Raw genomic sequence first — 22956 nt, 5'->3', positions numbered from 1 at the left:
ACTAGTGATGTAGCTTAATAGTAGAACACTAATCTGGCATGTCCAAGGTATGGGTTTGCGCCCAACACTCAGAAGGAAAGGAAGGGAGAGGAGAGAACTGTTCAATGAGCCAATGCAAGACACTCTGGATTTTCTTTCCTTTACATACCGTAAGAAAAGATAAATATTATTAAACTAATATTTTACAACACAACAAAAAGTCGATGCCAAACATCTGCTAAACCTAGTTACTCATAGGTCTGAGGCAAAAGGATAACTTGAATTCACAAGTTCTGGGTTGTAGTTCATAATGCCTATTCAGGACCCATACTAAGTTCAGTATTAGCATGGTAATCTCCCAGGAGCAAAAAAAAGAAAAAAAAGAAAAAGAAAAAGAAAAAGACCAAGATGCCTAAGAAAGATTTAACTGTCCCAGCTAGAAAATGAAACAAATAAAATTAAAACATAGAAATTCACTTAAAAATGATACTGGAGTCTTTGAACAAAGACTGCCCTAGACTGAAGACTTTGTTGGAAGAATGCTTAATTGACTTAATTTATTTTCATTAAAAAAAAAGACTGAAATATAAAATAGAATGAATCCATACCCTGGCATGATATTCTAGAAATTTTCCTATATGAAACCAATTCCAGATTAAAAAGAAAATAAATTTCTGGAATATCTATTCACATTCAAATGCCTATAGATTCAAATATTAGAATAACTTTAAATTAGTAACCTAACAATTCTGAATCCTCTTAGAAAATATTTTCAAATCTATAGTTCAATTATCGACACTGTGAAATGCACTATGTAATATATATATATATATATGTGTGTGTGTGTGTATTTATTATATATATTTTTTTTACTTCAAATAAAATCACTTCAACATAAAATGTCACCAACTACTGCACCCTCTCCTAATACAACAACATTCTTCATGAGTGATGGCAAGTCTTTCACTCTGCACAGTGAAAAAAAGCACCCAGTTTCTGAAGATATAGGCCTTGTATTCTCTGAAAACAATCAGTATGGTGAAAATCTGTACAGTACATTCTACTGACATTAAAGCTTTATACATGCAGTTATTAAAAGCCTTTCAGAGAGGCTCCCCTAAAGACAAAGAAAATGTATATGTCCTTGCGGTGATGTCACGTGAAAGAGAAAAGGCTAATTCTTGGTGTTCTTTCTGAAAGAGAGGCTTTGATGTATTCTCAAGACTTTTGGTCTCCCTCTTATAATCTAAAAGAGTAGCCTAATCTAAAAGATCCTGATTAGTCCTAGTAGCCCTGAACAAAAGCCATTCCCTTTATATACTAACAACATAGTCAATATGGTAAGAACAAGTAGTCAAGAACTTGTCTTCATCTATCTTTCATTAGAATTTCATTTGGCAGAAAATAGTTTTCCTATCTTTAATGACTCAGAGCAGTACAGAATGCTATTTGTACATATGTGGGGGAAGAGAGTACTGCCTTGACTATCTCACTGCTTCTAAGGAATAGCCTTAGACCTGTTCATCACAGTTCACATACACATACATTGTTATGAGTCAGGGACATGCATGGACACAAAAGAAAAATAAGGATGACAACACACCAGGGAATCCCAAAAGCACAAGACTACTGGGAGCTAAGTATGCTTTTCTTGAAGGGCAGATCATTCTGAATAGGTTAAGTACATAGTACCTAAGAAGAATGAGTACATAGTTATAAATAATCTCAAAGCACATTAGCTTAGTTACAGCTGACTGAATGTTTTGATTTGTAAAAGCAAGATCAAAACAGCATTTCTCAGAAAAACCTTTCCCATACATTCCTACACAAATATGTAGCCTAGTACCTCTTCCAGAGCAGACTCTGAACACTTAGCAATCAAAGATGTCTTAGCTGTCAGGAAAAAAAAGCAGACAGGGAGCTAAGTATATTTTGTGAGAATCACACATAAGGTTCTGTTGCCCTGCAGCACATTCTTTACTTTACAAGCTCTGTTGGTGTTCATAACTAATATAGAAGTTGGTACCAGGATTGGAGTGTTGTTGTGATAGGCCTGACCATGCTTATGTTTGGAGCAATGTAGATTTGAGAACACTAAAAAAATGCTTTAAGAAGGGTTTATTGGGCCTTACTCATAGAAGCATGGAACCAAGTGGTGCTGAGAGTGATTTAAACTGTATATCAAGAGGTTTCAAGGGAGAAGAATTTTTAATATGATGCCTAGAGATTAACCTTGTGGTATATGATTGAAGAATATGACTACTTTTATTCTGCCTTAGGCTAAAATGAAGAGATTTAGAAATTTCAAAACAAACTAGCATAGACTCTGTCGTGTGGTTCACTCTTATGGAGAGCCTCTGCCCTGTGGTTCACTCTCATGAGAGCACATTGAAAAAGGAAAAATACAAAATGTATGATTCAAAGACTAAAGGGGTTCCAGGAAGTGGAATAGAGCTCCAGTATTCAAGAATATTAAATGGAGTTAAGGAAGTGGTAACTACAGGGAAAGATACCACTCACCTAAGCTTATTATTTACAGGAATGCAGTTAAACAAGTTAGGCATTATTATGGCCTGGTTATTACTTTCATTTGAAGACAAGGAGATGCTATTGTGTGCCAAATTGACAAGGGATGGATTGCGATGGCTATTCTCAGTTGTCAACCTGACTGTGTATGGAATGAACTGCAATCCGGAAACATCTGTGATCCAGATCCTTAGGCATAGGGGATTAAAGAAATTAAAGAACAGCTTACTTCCTGGCATAGGCAAGCAGATTTCAGAGTTCAAGGCCAAGTTGGTATAGAGCAAGTTCCACGTAAAGAAAAGCTTACGTCCAGGAATGGGGGTGCATGCCTTTAATCCCAGCATTCAGGAGAAAGAGGCATGCAGATCTCTTACTTCAAGGTCAGTCTATACAGCAAGTTCAAAGACGTCAAGTTTAGGCAGCTAAATAAATCATCGAAAACAGGAAACTTTATTAAGATGTAATAGAAAAGGAGGACCAAGTTCCAGGTACAACAAGCAGCAAAACTTCGAAGCTTCAGGCTCATGGCTCTGGCTTTAGAGTCAAGAACAGAAGCAATTACTGGGACGATTGATACTGGTCAGCTGGAACTACAAAATTAGTAGCGATTAAGAAGAGAGCAGTGTCCCATGGTTAAATCTTTTGGGAAGTATTTTCTGAAAGCACAAAAAAGCTGTGTTCCAGCTACAGACCTTGCTCTGACAGCGTGACTTGGCAATGTTTAAGAATCACCCAGGTGGTACTGGTTTTGAAGTCATGAAGGACTCGTGGAAAGCAGCTAAGGCTTAGCACTGTGAGAGCCCAGGAAAGGCTATTCATTAATGAGGGTGAAACTTCAGTGGCATTTGAAGGTCCAGAACCAAAGTGGTCATACAAAAATTGTTGAGGTTTAGTACTGTGACAAGAGCCTATGAGAGGCTATTGGTGAAAGTGCACACTAGTTGCAGTGCAGCCTATTGGAGAATCCAGTAGCAGTGGATGATCACCAAAATCAGCAGCAGCAGTAGAGTAGACTCAGCAAGAGCCTAGAGTCTCACAGATAGCAGAGTAAAGGAAGTAATAAAAGACTTTTGGACCACAGAATATCATATGTGGATCTCAGACAGTGGAACAAGTAGCTGTGAAGTTGAAGATGTCTTGAGATGCCAAGATGCTAGAAATGCCAGAGCCAAGGAATAACTGCCCAGGAAAGCTGCTAACCGGAAGTGGAACCAGCTCAAGGGAAAGAATTATGTTGTAGTCAACAAAGCTGAAAGCAGTTTGATATCAGACATAGAAATGTAGAATTTAGTTTGTCCAGATGATTTTTGGTATTGCTTTGGTCCAATATTTGTACACTACTATATTTTGAAATGGTAATGTATATCATGTGATGTTGGAAGTATGTGATTTGCTTTTTTATTTTATTTTATAGGGGATTATATTTAAGAAATTGCATGATTCTCAGTAGGGACTTTTAACTTTGAATTTTTAAACACTGTTGAGACTGTGAAAGACTATAGAGACTTTTGAGGTTGTACCATATCCACTGTGCATTATGTTGTAACTCCAAGCCTATGCGGACCAGGGTGTGGAATGTGGTGGTTTAAAGAGGTTTGTCCCCATAGATTCATGTGTTTCAATGCTTAGCCATGGGGATTGGCACTATTTGGAGGTGTGCCCTTATTGGTATATGTGTTACCTTGTTGGAAGAAGTACATCACTGTGTAGGCAGGCTTTGAGATCTCTTATGCTCAAAGTCTGCCCAGTATAGAATCAGAGACCCTGGCTGTCTGTGGGAGATAGTTCTGTCCTGCTGCCTACAGATCAAGATTCAAAACTCGTGGCTTCTCCAGCACCATGACTACCTGCACACTGCCATGCTTCCTGCCATGATGATAATGGACTGAATCTCTGAAACTGTAAACCAGGCCCAACTAAATATTTTCCTTTAATAAGAGTTGCCCTGGCCATGGTATCTCTTCTCAACCATGAAACCCTAAAACGGAAGTCAATGAAAAAATTTGCTAAATGGTTCTGAAAGAAATAAGGAACAAAACATCAAGGAAGTAAATTGTGGTAGTTTGAATAGGTTTGGCCCCACAGATTCGTGTCTGAATGCTTGGCCCACAGGGAGATGTGTCCTTGTTGGAATAGGCGCGTCCTTGGACAAAATGTGTCATTGTAAGGGTAGGCTTTGAGGGTCTATGCTCCAGCTCTGTTCAGTGCAGAAAAGATCTCCCCCTGGCAGCCTGAAGAAGAGCCTTCTCCTTGCTGCTTGTGAATCAAGACTGAACTCTCTGCTCCTTCACCACCATGTCTGCCTGCATAATGCCATGCACCCTGCCACTATAATAATGGACTAAAGGTCTAAAATTGTAAATCCCAATAAAGTGTTTACCTTTATGATTTGCCTTCGTCATGGTGCCTTTTCAGAGCAATAAAATCCAAACTAAAACATAGAGCACTAGGGTCCTCTTGGAAGCAGGGATGATCAGACTAAGTTACAGGCAGAACTGCTGTCCAGTCCACAGCAAAGTTAGAGTTTTAGGGAACACGGTGGAAAAGAACATCCCACTAGAAAGACTCAGAAAAAAAAACTCTGAAATAGCTTCCAAATCTAAAAACTTAAATATCAAACCTCCAAAAACTCATAGCAATTTGGAACAGGTAATTAGTTTGACAACAATGATGGGATGGTACTTCTAATCAGTCAAAGCCAGATCTTAAGAATGAAGTTTTCTTCTTTCACTGCATACCTACAGGTCACTAATCATTTCAGTGGAAATCAATAAATCTCCTCTCCATCCACATTTCAGAGGTATCTTCAGAAATCACTATAAGCAGAAGGTAAGCATCAAGGGACAAGAGAAGCACTGTTGGAACCCTCTATTCTCACCTCTGGTCTGCAGACCAGCATCAACATGAAACAAGCACAGTGTCAGCAAACGGAGCCTTCTCTCTTTCATAAGACACATACCATAGTGACAGATTTCTCTACTAACCAAACCTGATAGCTTATAATCAAGACTCACCTAACAAAGAAAATGGTTAGGTGCTTTTTACTAAAAATAATCGTTTGCAATAATTCTTTTCTGCGACATCAAATTAAAAATTTGGAATATGTGAAATTACATGTTTTAGATTATATGAATGAATGACTTACATAAATGTACAAACATCAGAGACTTTTATCACACATTTTTACATTCCATTGAACCCACATGAAAAGGAAAGCAGGAGCTCCAACTCTTTGCATAGCTGTGAGGAATAGCAGTCTGTTTACAAAAGTAACAAAAAGCTTTACTCAAAAACTACAAGTCATGAGCTCTACCATTTAGAAAAAATTCAAAGGAACAAATAAAATAATAAGGCAAACAATTATAGGAATCCACAAAGCTAAAAGCTGGTTTACTACAATCCAAACTAACCCATACATTGTATCAGTAATGAGCAAAACAGATAATTTGTGCCCAAAACACAATTTCAAATGGTTAAAAAGCTATATATACAATATTGTAAATTAATAAGGTGGTCTACCTTGCATATATCAAATACAGGGACCAAAAGCAATTAAAGTCTAAAAGAAACTCACATCACATTTTAGAATAAGAAAAAAAATTGACTAAGAATAGAAATCATAATACTAAGGTAATAAGAGAAGAGTTCATAGGCTATTGAAACCTTCAAAATTGTCTATTAAAAAGTTAAGTTCCTGTTTTTAAGAAGAAACCAGTTACCTACGCAAAGTAGACTCTCAATTTTTACTCATCATTTGCTAATTTATGCTCGTTTGTAGGCAGCATTAAGGAATGATTAAGAGGTGTGTCACTGGCTTTGAGGTTTCAAAAGCCCACATCTACCCCACCTACAAGCTCTCAGCTACCGCTTAAACCAAATCCTGACAGCAAAGCCACATCTGGCCCAAGAGGAAGAGAAGGGTGAGAAAAATACCTACGTAGGACATGTGGAACATTTTAAATTAGCTAGCCTAATGTGTGTATCAATAATTACGTGCCTAATAAAATAAAGTGCCCAAAACCAAATAAATAAGTGATATAATGAATGATTTTCACATGCATAGGATTTCTCCCCTTACAGCAAACCTTTAAAGTAAGGAGGACTTTCTAATTTTGTTGAAAAATAAATTACTTTCCTGAATATACATATATCTATCAAGAATAGGAATATTGGGCTTAGATCCGCTTCTATAACACCTCAGCCAGCTATAGGTTCTAAGGCATAGCAATATTCACAATTCCTCACTGGTGGCTATCCACTCCTACTACAAACATGACCTCATTGCATATGGCTATAAACAAGGAAGAAATGTCTTATTTTGGTCAATACCGCCAAATAGTTTTGAAATCTATAATAAACAAGCACTAAATCATTTTTCTGGTGATCTGAAGATCTACAATAACTTACTTAGTCTGCCAAATTTAAAGATGTAAAACATAACATCACATTACACCTTCATGTTTATGGCATGATTTCAGCACAGAAGAAAGCATTTCACTTCAATGCAAGCACAAAGTTACAGGCCAAGCTATACATGATGAATGTTCTATATCTCATTAGAAAGACTATAACACGATATAGTAGGAATTACTTAAATTTTATGCCTTTGTAAGCAACCCCTCAGAAACAGGCATTAATCATTTTTTTCAGTAGTGTACTCATGCAAAGTTGCCTGTGCTTGAGTGAATAACCCCCAAACATTCTCATATAACTCTAATAACTATGAGGCTAACAAACTAGACAAGACAGTAACAGAAATATAAAAAATAGTTGAGGAACTTGTTGGGAAAAAGATGGGATTCAGTAGGAGTGGGAAGAAGATGTAAGAGAAGAAAAAATGACCAAAACATAATATATTTATATAAATATAGACCCTATCAAAGACTAAAAACAAACTTTTAAACAAGAATTCTTTCAAGTGTCTCCTGAGTTGCTAAAGAATAGAATTTTTTATACATTTTAATGTTATACAACCTTAAATAAACCTGTAAATTAAGAGTGATTTTTCCCTAATTTCATGAAATGGTCCTATATACAATTTTTTCTCAGAATAGGATGAGCATTCACTTGTACCATGAAGTAGCTAAAGGCCTGTAAGCTTTATTTATCAGTTTTTCACTGACTGTGTCACCTTCATATACTTTGCAATAGTTTCCTTAAGACCTATCCCTCTCCCAATCTGCTTCTCCCAAAAAGCCAGAGGAAAGATAATATGTCAATTGTTTTGAAGATGGCTCTGTTTTAGTGCCTCAAGGTGAAAGCAATTCAATAAAAACTACATACACAAAATGAAAATATACAGTACATGAACTAAAACAGTTTTTTTAATGCTAAAACTACAAATACAACTTTATACAAGTTTAATGTTAACATTTATGTGAACTAAAACAAATATAGCTCTAAAAGTTTTAAAACTGAAACTACGAACAAATCTTTATACCAAGATTAACACTAAGATATAAAATGTTTTACATTGTTACTACTAAAGAGTTTAATTTAATTATTAAGAAGCCCTAATAATTTCTTTTTACCATACTTTCTCAACCACCAACAGTTCTAAATTTAACAGACTGAACTTTAATGAGAAGTACCACACAGCCAAGAGAAAATGCTGCAGGAAACACAGATGGTAACTTTGAGAGAGAAAGCAAGCATCTACAGAAAAAAATCCAGTCAGAGTAAACTGTCCGTTAACAATCTCAAAATAGAAAAATCCAGTAATGAGTAGCCACTCATCTTATGAGAAGTAAATATATAGCTATTCTGACAAAAATTACTACAGTGAGAGGCACAATGTGAATGACGAACACTAGTGATGCACATGTCCAAGTATGTACGTACTATGTATGCTTCACTCTTCAGGAGAAACTTACCAATTTAGCAACTTTTCCATAGTCAATCCATCTGACTGTAGCAAAGTTTGTAGACTCAGCACAATTGAAACCATGATTAAAACCAGCATGATACCCATAAGGAAAAGTAATCATGAACTCTCCAGCCTCCTGGGTAATCTGTGGAGTTTGAAGAGACAGAATGTTTAATAACTTTCCAAATCATTTAATGATTAGTACATATTTCAATTTTCAATTTTTAAAACAAAACAAAAAAGTAAAATGATCACACTATCACAACTTTAAGAGAACAGAAGTCTGGGGTTGTTACGGCTCAGTGGTCACTAGTGCCTAAGAAGTTGACTTCCAACTCCGGCATCAACAATACAAACAGTATCTGTATTGTCAGCAATCACAGAATTTAATGTGAACGTCTCATCTGCAGATACAAGACAGAAAAAGGATTCGCTGTTGGCACCCATGTTCTCTTTTGTGATATTTTATTTATCATTATTGCTCTTTCCAGATATGCTATATATAAGAATATATAAGAATGGTAGATCTACTAAGAATATTGAGCATATACATATGGATAAAAAGATTACCATTAGAACAAACATAAAATATCTACAGTGATTTTCTAGTCCTGATCATCAACCACAGTTGACAAAAGAATCAATAACTTAACAACATGAAACGAGAACCAAAATAATAATAGGAACAAGACTGTCGATCTAGAAAAGACACCAACTATTCTTTAATATGTTTTTTAAACAAATAAGAAGTAAAGTAAGAACTTATAAAATTGTAAAGAAATTTAAAAAAAATTCACATTCAGTTCTCACTGGGCAAAGATTCCCCTAAAACATCTGAAACAAAGGTCAAGCAATGTTGTGTTTGAAGTTACTGAGCAAAAGGAAAAAAGTCCCTTAACGTTTCAGTTCTAAAATGTTGCAAAATAAATGAATTATGTAGAGATGTGCACTTAAATATTTAGTAAATATACAAGCGTATACTGAACCAAAACTTCCACCTTGGCCTTGTTATTGATTGTGAAATGTTCTGCAACTACATTACTGGCCCAATTTAAGAAAAGCCAGATCATCACATATAACCCACTAAAGAAAGTTCACATATCCTGTTCAATTCCCAGAGACAAAAACAACATGAATGGCCAAAACTTTATGTCTCTTATCAAATTCATTAGTCTTACAGAAACCCCAAGACAGAGAATTTAAAAGAAAATCATAAACAAATGTAAACTTTATTTAAAAATACAAAGAATTTTACAATGGCATATACAAATACTTCACTTAACTCCAAAAGATAACAAAAAGACCTTGAGTTATATCCAATACAAAAACATATGTGAACAAAGTAACAAAGATAATCAGGATTTAAAAACAATTTAATAAAGAGGTAGAAACACTGAAAAGAACAAAAGCTAAAATGAAAATGGAATTCAAGCATTCAATGTCTTGATTAGAAAATTCAGGAGAAGCTTTAAAAACAGAATAAGTCAAGCATAAGATAGACTATCAAGACACAAAATGTAAGATATTGACAAAAGAAAAACCAAGAGAGAGAGAGAGAGAGAGAGAGAGACAGACAGACAGACAGACAGACACAGAGAGACAAGAACTTAAAAAGGATAAAAACATACATAATATGTGGTATACTATTAAAATTCCTATTCATCCAATTATAGGCAAAGAGGACAAGAGGGCATAAAAGTGATACTGGGGATTTGCAGTTCAGGAGTTCTTCTGTTTGTATTGTATTGTATTGTATTGTATTGCATTGCATTGCATTGCATTGCATTGCATTGCATTGCATTGCATTGCATTGCATTGCATTGTATTGAATTATATTATATTTTAAGAAGATTAAGAACCACAAGTATCATCTGACTGAAAGCAGAGGGAGTAATAATTAGTCTCTTCTGAAAATGAATCCCCTTATTGGCTACTTGATATTACAAAGTCGTCAACCCTGAAATCACATATACAAAAACAACAAAAAATGGATTCAACTAGATATATTTGTAAATTTATGCAAAAATATACATATGTATGTAACAATAATGTTCAAAGAAAAAGAGGCTCTCAATTTGAGAGTGGGAATATACCTGGAATGGCTTAGAAAAAGAAAATCTCCTAGAAAATCTAGGAGACGACGAGAAAAATGGAAGGGGAAAGTGATGTAATTTTATCTAATTAAAATTGTAACAATAAAATATAAAAGGAATTTTATTAAAATAATAATCTTACAATAGAATATAAAACCTTTTACATAGATTATCTTATCTAATACTTAGAATAATTCTCATTGATCATTAGTATTATCTCTATATTAGAGGTGAAGTAAAACTCTAAAAATAATGTAACAAAAACCAGAAGGGACACACCCGCGGATCCCCGGCCCGCAGCAGCTCTCTGCTCCCAAACCCCGTGGGAGAGAGACCTCACCGCCTGATCAGGTGGGCACTCCTGAGGCTGCAGAGCGGAGGAACCACCAACACTGCCCACCCCGGCCCACATCCCTGGCCCAAGAGGCAACTGTATAAGGCCTCTGGGTTCCCGTAGGGGAGGGCCCGGGAGCAGCAGGACCCCTGCACCTGAGACACCGCCGGAACCTGAAGGAAACAGACCGGATAAACAGTTCTCTGCACCCAAATCCCGTGGGAGGGAGAGCTAAACCTTCAGAGAGGCAGACACGCCTGGGAAACCAGAAGAGACTGCACTCTGTGCACATCCAGACGCCAGAGGAAAACACCAAACGTCATCTGGAACCCTGGTGCACGGAGGCTCCCGGAAAGAGCAGCGCAGATCTTCCCGGTTGCTGCCACAGCGGAGAGGACTTGGGCAGTACCCCACGAGCAAACTTGAGCCTTGGAGCCGCAGGTAGGACCAACTTTTCCCCTGCAAGAAACCTGCCTGGTGAACTCAAGACACAGGCCCACAGGAACAGCTGAAGACCTGTAGAGAGGAAAAACTACACGCCCGAAAGCAGAACACTCTGTCCCCATAACTGGCTGAAAGAAAACAGGAAAACAGGTCTACAGCACTCCTGACACACAGGCTTATAAGACAGTCTAGCCACGGTCAGAAATAGCAGAACAAAGTAACACTAGAGATAATCTGATGGTGAGAGGCAAGCGCAAGAACCCAAGCAACAGAAACCAAGTCTACATGGCATCATCGGAGCCCAATTCTCCCACCAAAGCAAACACGGAATATCCAAACACACCAGACAAGCAAGATCTAGTTTCAAAGTCATATTTGATCATGATGCTGGAGGACTTCAAGAAAGACATAAAGAACTCCCTTAGAGAACAAGTAGAAGCCTACAGAGAGGAATCGCAAAAATCCCTGAAAGAATTCCAGGAAAACACAATCAAACAGTTGAAGGAATTAAAAATGGAAATAGAAGCAATCAAGAAAGAACACATGGAAACAACCTTGGACATAGAAAATCAAAAGAAAAGACAAGGAGCTGTAGATACAAGCTTCACCAACAGAATACAAGAGATGGAAGGGAGAATCTCAGGAGCAGAAGATTCCATAGAAATCATTGACTCAACTGTCAAAGATAATGTAAAGCAGAAAAAGCTACTGGTCCAAAACATACAGGAAATCCAGGACTCAATGAGAAGATCAAACCTAAGGATAATAGGTATAGAAGAGAGTGAAGACTCCCAGCTCAAAGGACCAGTAAATATCTTCAACAAAATCATAGAAGAAAACTTCCCTAACCTAAAAAAAGAGATACCCATAGGCATACAAGAAGCCTACAGAACTCCAAATAGATTGGACCAGAAAAGAAACACCTCCCGTCACATAATTGTCAAAACACCAAACGCACAAAATAAAGAAAGAATATTAAAAGCAGTAAGGGAAAAAGGTCAAGTAACATATAAAGGCAGACCTATCAGAATCACACCAGACTTTTCGCCAGAAACTATGAAGGCCAGAAGATCCTGGACAGATGTCATACAGACCCTAAGAGAACACAAATGCCAGCCCAGGTTACTGTATCCTGCAAAACTCTCAATTAACATTGATGGAGAAACCAAGATATTCCATGACAAAACGAAATTTACACAGTATCTTTCTACAAATCCAGCACTACAAAGGATAATAAAGGGTAAAGCCCAACATAAGGAGGCAAGCTATACCCTAGAAGAAGCAAGAAAGTAATCATCTTGGCAACAAAACAAAGAGAAGAAAAGCACACAAACATAAACTCACATCCAAATATGAATATAACAGGAAGCAATAATCACTATTCCTTAATATCTCTCAACATCAATGGCCTCAACTCCCCAATAAAAAGACATAGATTAACAAACTGGATACGCAATGAGGACCTTGCATTCTGCTGCCTACAGGAAACACACCTCAGAGACAAAGACAGACACTACCTCAGAGTGAAAGGCTGGAAAACAACTTTCCAAGCAAATGGTCAGAAGAAGCAAGCTGGAGTAGCCATTCTAATATCAAATAAAATGAATTTTCAATTAAAAGTCATCAAAAAGATAAGGAAGGACACTTCATATTCATCAAAGGAAAAATCCACCAAGATGAACTCTCAATCCTCATCTTCGGTTGGTTTATATACAAGTGTGCAATTTCTAGGCTTGAAAGTAAAATGATGCTATCTGGTGCTGGATAGAGGAGCCTTATTTTTTATTATGGCAGCTTGCTATTTTTGTAACATGGTGATTTGGTTGAACACAATAAAGTACAGTAGTAACTGATTTCCCCTTCTTCCTGGATGAGTGAGGAGATGATTAAATGTTGATGTCAGCATCCTTGAGCATATTCAGATGAGCTTCTGCTTCTGTTGAAAAGGATGCTGTGTTTGATTATGGTCCGAAGCTTTGAAGCACTACTTGGCATCTCCTTCCTTGGCGGTCTCACTGTTTAAACATAACAGATTTGATAGCTTGTTGGTAAGGTGAGGTCCAGCTTGTCTCCACTAGGTCATCTTCATGTGAATCCGGTGGTTATACGGTTTTGTTCTAGGGATATTTCATTTTTTTAATAACGGTTTTAGCTGACATTCATGGAGAGAATGAATCCTTAGAACTGTGCCACTAGTGAAAGGAAATCCTGTCTAGAGTATGTTTCTTTACAAAGCTGTGTCACACCATCCTTTGGGCCCTCTGCTGGAAAAGTAGAATCAAGTCTCAAATAATGCCTTTTAAATTGTATCCTCTAGTATTATAGATGTAGGACAGTACTGTATCATACCTCTGTGGATGTAAAATAGCTTGTACCTGCTTTATGATACGTAGTAGTGACTGTGCTTTATCAGAGCTGTTTTTAATGATGTTGCTCAGAATGTTTTCTTTCCAGATGATGATTGAGAAGCTAATTTAAAAAAAAAAAAAAAAAATGATGCCAGGTACCACAAGAGTAACAGAACTGTGCTGTTTTCTCGGGTTTTGTTTTTTTACTTTTTTTTTTTTTAATGGAGTGTGCTGGATGTCTCTACAGTTTTGTTCAGATGACTGCAGAACCTGGAAAAGCTGTTGCTGCATAACACACTGCTATTATTGGTCTTTTTATATAAATATAAATATATATATACAGATATATAATTTGAATTTTTTGAAACTTTAGCTGTGCTGTCAACTTTGGAAAAAAGTATCCCCGTTTACTGTGTTGAGTTGGCACTGTACAGAAATTAACAGCCATATTGGTCTAGAAATGTTGAACTTAAGTTTTTTCCATTTGTACAGGGATAACACACTGTATTAAATATGTAAGGTCTTATCTACGTGGGTTTGATTACAAAAACTAATAAAGTATTCTCTAAATTTAAAAAAAAAAATAAAAGCAGAAAAAAAAAAAAAAACAGAGACTGAAGTAACACCCATTCAGAGCCTGCCCCACATGTGGCCCATACATATACAGCCACCCAATTAGACAAGATGGATGAAGCAAAGAAGTGCAGACCGACTGGGGGGATGTTGACCCAGAAACCGGGAAGGGGAATAACAATCGAAATGTAAATAAGAAATACTCAAGTTAATAAAGATGGGGGAAAAAATAATATGTTGATACATAGAAGGAAAAATAACATGTTGGTTGACATTGTTGATATTCTCAAAATAATTCCAATAGACAATTCAACTTGGTTTCATGTAACAATCATAATTGCGTTATCGAAAAAGTCAAATCCTACAAAAGGTATCTCACTGTGGAAGAATACATATCTCTGCTGTCCTGGAGTGGGTGGTAGAGCTTCCAGTTCTTGTGGGATGGCAATGGACTCGAAGCGGTGCAGTTCTTTGAACAAGCATTTGAAAATAGTGATACCTTGACTTCTTCCTGTCAGGTTGTATCCCCGTGATCACCTTTTGTTGGCTTATTGTTCTAATTAGAACTTTGAGAACTACATTGATTAGATATAACAAGAATGGACATCCTTGTCTTGTCCCTGATTTTAGAGTTATTTCTTCAGGTATCTCTCCATTTAGTTTGATATTGGATTTTGGTTTATTGTATATTGCTTTTATCATATTTAGGTATAGGCCTTGTATTCACGATGTCTCCAATACTTTTAAGATGAAGGGGTATTGTATTTTTTCCAAATGCTTTTTTCAGTATCTACTGAAATGATCATGTGATTTTTTGAGTTGGTATATATAGCGATTATGTTAATGTATTTTTGTATATTGAAACAACCTTGCATTCCTGGGATGAAGCCTACTTGATCATGGTGAATGAAGGTTGTAATATGTTCTTGGATTTGGTATGTGAGAATTACATTGAGTAAATTTGCATCAATAATCATAAGAAAAAAAAAACCAGAAGGGAGCCTAACAGATATTATTCTACAACCACTATCTGTCAACAGCTCCTATGACATCACAGAATAAAGTATTTGAGGAACATTATGTTATTATACATATGTCCTACATCAAATCAAATGAAGGTGGAAAACAGAAGTGAACACAATTCCAACACAGAGTCCTATTATCAAAAATTAATTATTAGTATCTCACTGTTTTGGAAGTTAAAGCCACAAAAGTCAACAACGCCAGTGAACACTGAGGTTGCATTGAATCTGAAGCACAGGAAAGAATTCTGTGCATCCATCTAACTCTTCCCAACAAAGGCTGGAAGAAGGAATGTTTTTAAGTTCCCTTTTGTACTCCAAGACCAAAGGTTTTGTACTCCAAGACCAAAGGATTCAGAGGAAGGGAAACACTTAATCATTGTTGGTAGGAGTGCAAACTTGTAAGCCACTGTGGAACTAAGTGTAGTAGTTCCTCAGGAAGCTGGGCCTAGATCTACCTCAAGACACAGCTATAGCATTATTAGGCAGATAACCAAACATCGTATGACCTACTACACAGATAACCTGCTCAATTGTGTTTTGCTGCTCTAATCATAATAGTCAGAAACTGGAAACAGGCCAGCTGTCTATCAACTGTGTATAGATAATAAAAATGCCATACATTTATTACTTATCTATTACAAAAAGTGAAGTTATTCAATTTGTAGGCAAATAGAGCTGGAAAAAGATCACCCAGAGTGAGGTCACCCAGAGCAGCTGTAATGGGACATACAAGAACTGTACACCATCAAGCAGGCCACCAAATTAGTATGGATGGAGGTGGAGATCTGAAGTTCTACCACAGGCCACTGGCAACTGATATCTACGTGTTTCTGTTTCTGTTAACTGTGGCTTCTGAGAATCTATCCATACTCCAGTACATAGTTCTATAGCCATGCACATATAAGTATTACTAAGTAGACTCTGAGTTCACAAACAAGAATGAAAAGAAAGGACATTATATTTGGAGGGAAAAGTGATGATGGGAATAGTGACATATCTAGACATAAAGAAATAGTGGTAGATATATTTATGTATTAAGTACTATAACTAAAATTTAAATATATATAAACTTGAGTGAACATGTTTTAAAATAAAATATTTAATTAAGACTTAAACTAATTATTGATGTTATAGAACATGAGCTTAAATTTCTCTTCACCTGTTATAATGTTATTTAATAATTCATAACATAGTATGCCACTTTAAATTCTTCTTAAATACAAATTCCACAAAATGAAACATCTACTTGTGAAAGTCAAACAGAAACAAACCTTGTCAAAGGGAATGCCATACTTCTTCAGCACTGAGGGGGAAATCAGTGTCATCTTGTGGCGGAGGAATGCATCACAGCCTTGGGAGCTGCTGGGGAAAAAGCCTAAAGATCAACAATAAATATAGTGTCAGTCAAGATAACATTTCACATAGTTTTTAAAATACACTTGAATTCTAATGTTCTTATAACTCTTACTAAAAATCAGTCCAAGCCATAATCCTTAAAAACTGGTATGTCAAAAAGGTTGGTCTTTTCAAAAATATTTACCAAGAATTACACTTATGAATAAAAAAAATCACTAATTTTAAGAATTTCAATTCAGCACATATTTGAAATGCAGTTGCCTAATATATAATAACTTACTGTTCAAGTGGAAAGTGAGATTGAGAACAGCTGTACTAAACAAATCCTCAGTGGAGACTCTGAGAACTAACCATTCTGAAAGCACTGTGGTTCCCAAAAGCCCGAGACACCATATGCACCAAACTCTTCCCTAACTTCTGGTTGCCTTCCAGTTAATTTCACAGGAACAACTACTACCTTGCAATATCTTACAATAACTATATTTGGCAACAATTATTTAAATTATTTTAAATCACAGACAGGATTTTAATATGTCTAACATGAGGTAATGATGTATCTTTTAAATGACAGAGCTCCCTTCTGAGCATGGTATAAGTATTTGAAATTGTCATACTGTACTATAAAAACATTCAAAATTACTATATGTCAATTAGAAATAATATTTTAGAGGCTACAGAGAGGGATAAACTGTTTAGAGCACTTGCTGCTCTTGCAGAGGACCCAGGTTTGTTTCCCAGCTCCAACATGATGGTTCACAACCACCTGTGACTCAAGTCCCAGAAGATCTGATGCCATCATCTGACCTCCACGGCACAAGGAAGACACATGGTGCACAAACACACATATATTCAAGCATACATACACATAAATAAAATCTTATTTTTTAAAAAAAGAAGTTGTATCTGAGTCAACGTAACACAAATGATGAGAAACTTGTCTTACAAGCCTATTTTGGGGAGCTTTGAAGAGAGGAAGCTAAACATTAAGGAAATTCTTTATTCAACAATGTATTAAATGTTCACTCAGCAGTGTATTATACTTTAGTTCAGGGATGATTTTATCCATCACCGCTTTCAATCTAGCTGAGGCATGCTGCCACCACCTTGGTGAGACGGGGAGAGGAGAATGAAAACCAGCGTGTTTGATGATTTATCCAGCACTTTCTCCTTCAAACAAGGAGCCATCTTACCAGAGTGTGGAAAACAAGTCACAGTGAGAAGTACAAAGAGAAGGCAGAGGAAAGTAAAAGAGGACAGGTCCCAAGGAAACAAGAAGACTCCAGAAATTATGCACATACACTACGGGGGGAAGTAAAGGTACTATGTAATCTCATATCTAAAATGAAGGGAGGACGTGCCAGCACATCACTTAACTAGCTTGCCCTGATGCTCTACACACAACTCAGAATAGGTTACTTTGATGGAAAATTCATTAATACTCAGTTATAAAAAAAAAAGTATGTTATAATTTTGTGTTAAATTGAATTCAGATATCCTCAGCCACACAGGGCCTGTGGGCAACAAGGGAGACATAAATGATTAATCCTGAACCATCATAATATTATAGAATAAATTCACAAAAATTTTTAGAGAATTTAAATGTTTGTTTATGCTACAGTGGGAAGTAAGGATACAGGATAGATAGATAGATAGGTAGATAGATAGATAGATAGATAGATAGATAGATAGATAGATAGATAGACAGACAGATAGATAGAGATAGAGAGATAAATAGGTAGATAGATAGATGATAGAGATGGTAAATAGCTAGTATAGACAAAGGAATTCAAAGTATAACTTAGTAGAAAAAACTTGTAAGCTAAACAGTTGGCTCAGCAGTTCAAAGCCTGTAGTGTTCTTTCAGGACCCGAGTCCAGTTCTTAGCACAATCTGAGGAGGCCCACAACTGTAACGTAAGCTACAGGCAAGCTGATGGCCTTTTCCAATTTCCAGAGGTATCTTCACTGACTTACACATATAGCACACAGACAGACAAGCACATGATTTAATTTTTTAAAAATAAATCTTTTTTTATTAAGTACATTCTGGGTAAGCATCTATGTATGTTTAAAAATAGAAATGGGACAGAGAGAGGGAGAGTTCACAAAATCAGTTCTCTATAGAGACATTGGGAAGTAAATATTATCATTCTTTACAAGATCAATACAAATAAAAATGCAACTTTGCCATGTGGGGTCATTTCCACTATAATCTAAGGATGATTAATAATCATAAAATATAAACACTAAATAAAGCTTTAGTGCATAGGAAGTAAATGCTATACCAGTATAATGATTAAGTATGCACAGTAAAATGCCCTAAGTCCTACCTAGGAAGAAAAGAAAGCACCCAACTCTAGCTGGTCTCCAATTTCAATACACATCCAATGATTCTAATAATAATATTCAAATAGATCTGTCAAGCTTTCCAAATCTGTAACTTTCTGCAGCACTATATGCATTAAATTTTAATTAAACTCACTGAAGAAAAAGTGTCCGTTAATGTGCTTCTGAGGTGGATTTGTAATTGGGACATGAGCAATGGGAAAACATTATAATTTACTCAAATTGGAAAACTCCTGAAGGAAAGTAGTGTTCTACACCTATAATCATACACATACACACAGACACACAAACACACACAAACACACACACACACACACACACACACACAAATTTTAAAAAATGAAAAAAGCAACACAAAGGCAAATTCAAATTACTGGCTTTGTTAAATACAGGCCTTACAGCTTTCAGATAAAATATTCATAGGTGCCAAATACAGGCCTTACAGCTTTCTGATAAAATATTCATAGGTGCCACAATCAATCAAGATCTCATTAGAAATCAAAGATAAATGCACTCGTGCATAAAAGGTGACGAGAATGATTCCGGTGAACAGGCAAGATAATGCTTTCCATTTTATGTTTCACATGCAACTTTGATGTAGACAGTCTATAATGTTCTATCATATGTACTGCATTATTTTATCATTGTAATTATCTGGCTGGTACCAACACAACAGATACAAATCTTTCACTACCTTATAGGACTTTACCATTTGTTTCCTTTCTCAAAATACTACTATAAATAGTTTCAGTTCTCTGTTCAGTGATTAAAAACTTGCTCCTTTAACTCCCTATACATCATCTATCATAGTTCACATGATAAACCTCAGTGTTTGACCCTGTACCACAAAGCTGACATTAGTTCCTCTTAAAGTTCTTTAGTGATGAGGTTAATTTAAATATTGAATACTTACTACAAAAAAGAATAGCTCAACATTTAGTTTTAATACAAAATTCATTACTTATACATTCTAAATACATGATAATCATCATCTCTCTGCTCTAATCTGTTACCCAAAGCAGTATTCAATAACTTTAGTATTCCTGAAAATAATCCTTAAATTCACATTCACAATTAAACTACTATTATTATGGGAGTATAATACATAGTTCAAAAATGAACAGTGTCCTGCCAAACGTGTAACACCACGTCTTACAAAGGTGATCCTGTAACTACTTTTTTTTTAAGATTTATTTATTTATTATATATGATTACACTGTAGCTATCTTCAGACACGAGAAGAGGACATCAAATCTTAATACAGATGGTTGTGAGCCACAATGTGGTTGCTGAGATTTCAACTCAGGACCTCTGGAAGAGTAGTCAGTGCTCTTAACGACTGAGTCATCTCTCCAGCCCATAACTACTACTTCTAATAGTTTCCTATAATTTGGGAAAGGGGATAAATTATAGATACCATTAATAATTTCTGACCAAACTGTCAAATAAATGAGGCTTTTCAATGTCCTCATTTCATTTTTTTTATTTAATTTTATATAGATATGAGTACACTGTCGCTGCTTTCGGACATACCAGAAGAGGGCAACAGATCCTATTAAAGATTGTTATAAGCTACCATGTGGTTGCTGAGAACTAAACTCAGGACCTCTGAAAGAGAAGTCAGTACTCTTACCACTGAGCCATTTCTCCAGCCCTAAAGATTTATTTGTTTATGTACTGTATACATATGGTTTTTGTTTTTTGATATTGTTTGTTTGTTTGATTGGCTTCAGGTTCATCTGCATAATAGAAGAAGGTATCAGACTCCATGAGACTAAAGTTATAGAAGTTATGAGATAACATGCAGGTGCAGGGAACTGAACTTAGGACATCTGGAAAAACAATCAGTGTACTTAACCATTAAGCCATCTCTCCAGCCCTCATTTCATTTTTAAGTCAATGTATGGTACATAGAAGGAAAACTTCCTTCATCATTTTATAAAAGGCAACCATGACATAATATATATCAATGCCTTAGCAAAGTGCTTTACTCATTCAACAGTGAATCCTGATAAAGGAAAATGCTTGTTACCAGTTATCACTCAAAACTCAACTCTAATTGTTATTACAAATAGTTCGTGTCCAGTTGACATCCTTGGAGGAAGGGTAGCTAGCAAACAAGATAAAGTTCAACAGTGTTTAAGAAAGAAAAGAAAGTTAAGAATAGGCACAATATATTGACATACCAACTGCCCAGTGAAATATTAAGCAGTCAGCTAAAGTCATTATAAAGACTATACAACAAGAAACATTACCTATTAATGTGAAAATGAATAGTATTGTTTAATTAGGGTGACATTTAGAAGCTAGCAGTTTAAAGAAGATATACATAGAGTTAATGAACTGCTGAACTACTTCAAACCACAAGGCCTACAAGGTAATGAATTGGAAGCAAGTTTTACCTTGGGCTAGTCTTTCAAGTCGCTTTCCATGCTCTGGAGGTATAGCATACCTAAAAGGTTAAGAATAAATAAAAATGTATGTTTATAATATTTTAACTAGTTTCTGAAGGGTACTTATTCTAAATATCTTCATTTACAAAAACTTAACTCTAAACTACACTTAAAGGAACTAAGTAGAAAACAAATAGTAAAAGCCTGTCCGTTAGACACAGAAATGAAAAAAAAAATATAGACTTCCTACTTAAATGTCACAAATCACCTGTAATTTAAAGCTTACAGAACAGATCTTCGAGACTCTGTTTGAAGACTATCCACTAATCACAAAATTCCTATGTAGGGTAGATATGTCTGGGTACAGGTATTCTCATTTGTTTAGAAGCTGGTGAGTTTTAGTATTATTACATAGAAAACACTTGCTATCTCTTTGTAATTCTATATTATATTTATTGTGTATCCATATGTCTGTATACACATGTACATGTATGTGTGTGTATGAAGGTCAGAAGAAACTTTAAAAGGTTGGTCCAATCCTTCTACTAAGTTAGTTACAAGGGATCAAACCCAGTTTTTTAGACTTAGTGGCAAGCATCTCTACCCAATCAGCCATCTCACGGACCTGGTTGTTTTCTTTTAAATGTAGCTTGCATGTCTGTATTATGTACATACGTACATATGTACATTATGTATGTATGTGTGTATATACATATGTATGTATTATGTATATATATTATGTATGTATTTAATGGCTATATTACTTTTAGAATCTTGATTATAATTGTTTCTGCCCTGAAGAACAGAAATACTCGTCTAAAGTCCCAAGCCCAGTGATCCCCAACCTTCTAAGGCTGGGACGTTAAAAGCTCCTCATGCTGTGGTGACCAGCCACCCCACAATAAAATTAGGTTCAGTGCTACTACACAACTGTAATTTTGTTACTGTTATGAATTGTAATGTAAGAATTTTTGGAGATGGAGGTTTGCTACGTGGGTCACAGCAGACAAGATGAGAACCACTGTCCCAGTGCTTTCAAACATGAACTAAATTATTTGCTGAAGTTTGAACTGAAAATTTCATGATATGCTGTACAAAACTAAATTTTAAAGGCATTTCAATGAAAAACATTAGATATTGTCTCCGCTGGGGTTTTTTATTGCTGTGACAAAACACCATGACTGAAAAAGCAAGTTGGGGAGGAAAGGATTTATTCAGATTACATTTTCCCAGTGCTGTTCATCACCAAAGGAAGTTTGAATAGAATTTAATCATTCCAGGAACCTGGAGACAGGAGCTTATGCAGAGGCCATGGAGGCATATTGCTTACTGGCTTACTTCTCCTGGCTTTCTCAGATTTCTTTCTTATAAAACTCAGGATATCATCCCAGGGATGGTACCACCTACCAGGAACTGGACCTCCACCACTGATTACTAATTGAGAAAAAGTCTTACAGTTGAAATCTCGTGGAGGCCTTTCCTCAACTGAGGCCCCTTCCTTTTTAATGACTCTAGTTTATGACAAGTTGATACACAAAACCAACCAGTACATATAAAATAAACATATCTAATAATCATTGAGTGAGTTAAGTGAGATAATATACTGCTTCTAAACACAAAACTAGTACAATATATAATAAATACAAATTTCTTTTTACTGATAGAATTTTCTAA

The 22956-nt window shown here is 35.9% G+C and overlaps 1 protein-coding gene across 8 annotated transcripts in view; it reads right to left on the bottom strand.

The window, feature by feature from the left end:
- The window catches only part of Kdm4c (lysine demethylase 4C), a 192671-nt gene that overhangs the window by 96299 nt on the left and 73416 nt on the right, over window positions 1-22956 (bottom strand). For 7 of the 8 annotated variants that reach the window (XM_087548042.1, XM_087548041.1, XM_087548044.1 and 4 more), the window contains 3 exon segments: window positions 21292-21341; window positions 16460-16563; window positions 8379-8516 (listed from right to left, as the gene is read on the bottom strand). In XM_087548042.1, coding sequence (XP_087404168.1) covers window positions 8379-8516; window positions 16460-16563; window positions 21292-21341 — 292 coding nt within the window. 8 annotated transcript variants of the gene reach the window in all.

The sequence above is a fragment of the Rattus norvegicus genome, chromosome 5 (genome assembly GCF_021556685.1).
Source record: "Rattus norvegicus strain SHRSP/BbbUtx chromosome 5, alternate assembly SHRSP_T2T, whole genome shotgun sequence".
Taxonomy (NCBI): domain Eukaryota; kingdom Metazoa; phylum Chordata; class Mammalia; order Rodentia; family Muridae; genus Rattus; species Rattus norvegicus.
The sequence above is the reverse complement of the archived record's forward strand: the minus strand, read 5'-3'. Positions and strand labels throughout refer to the sequence as shown.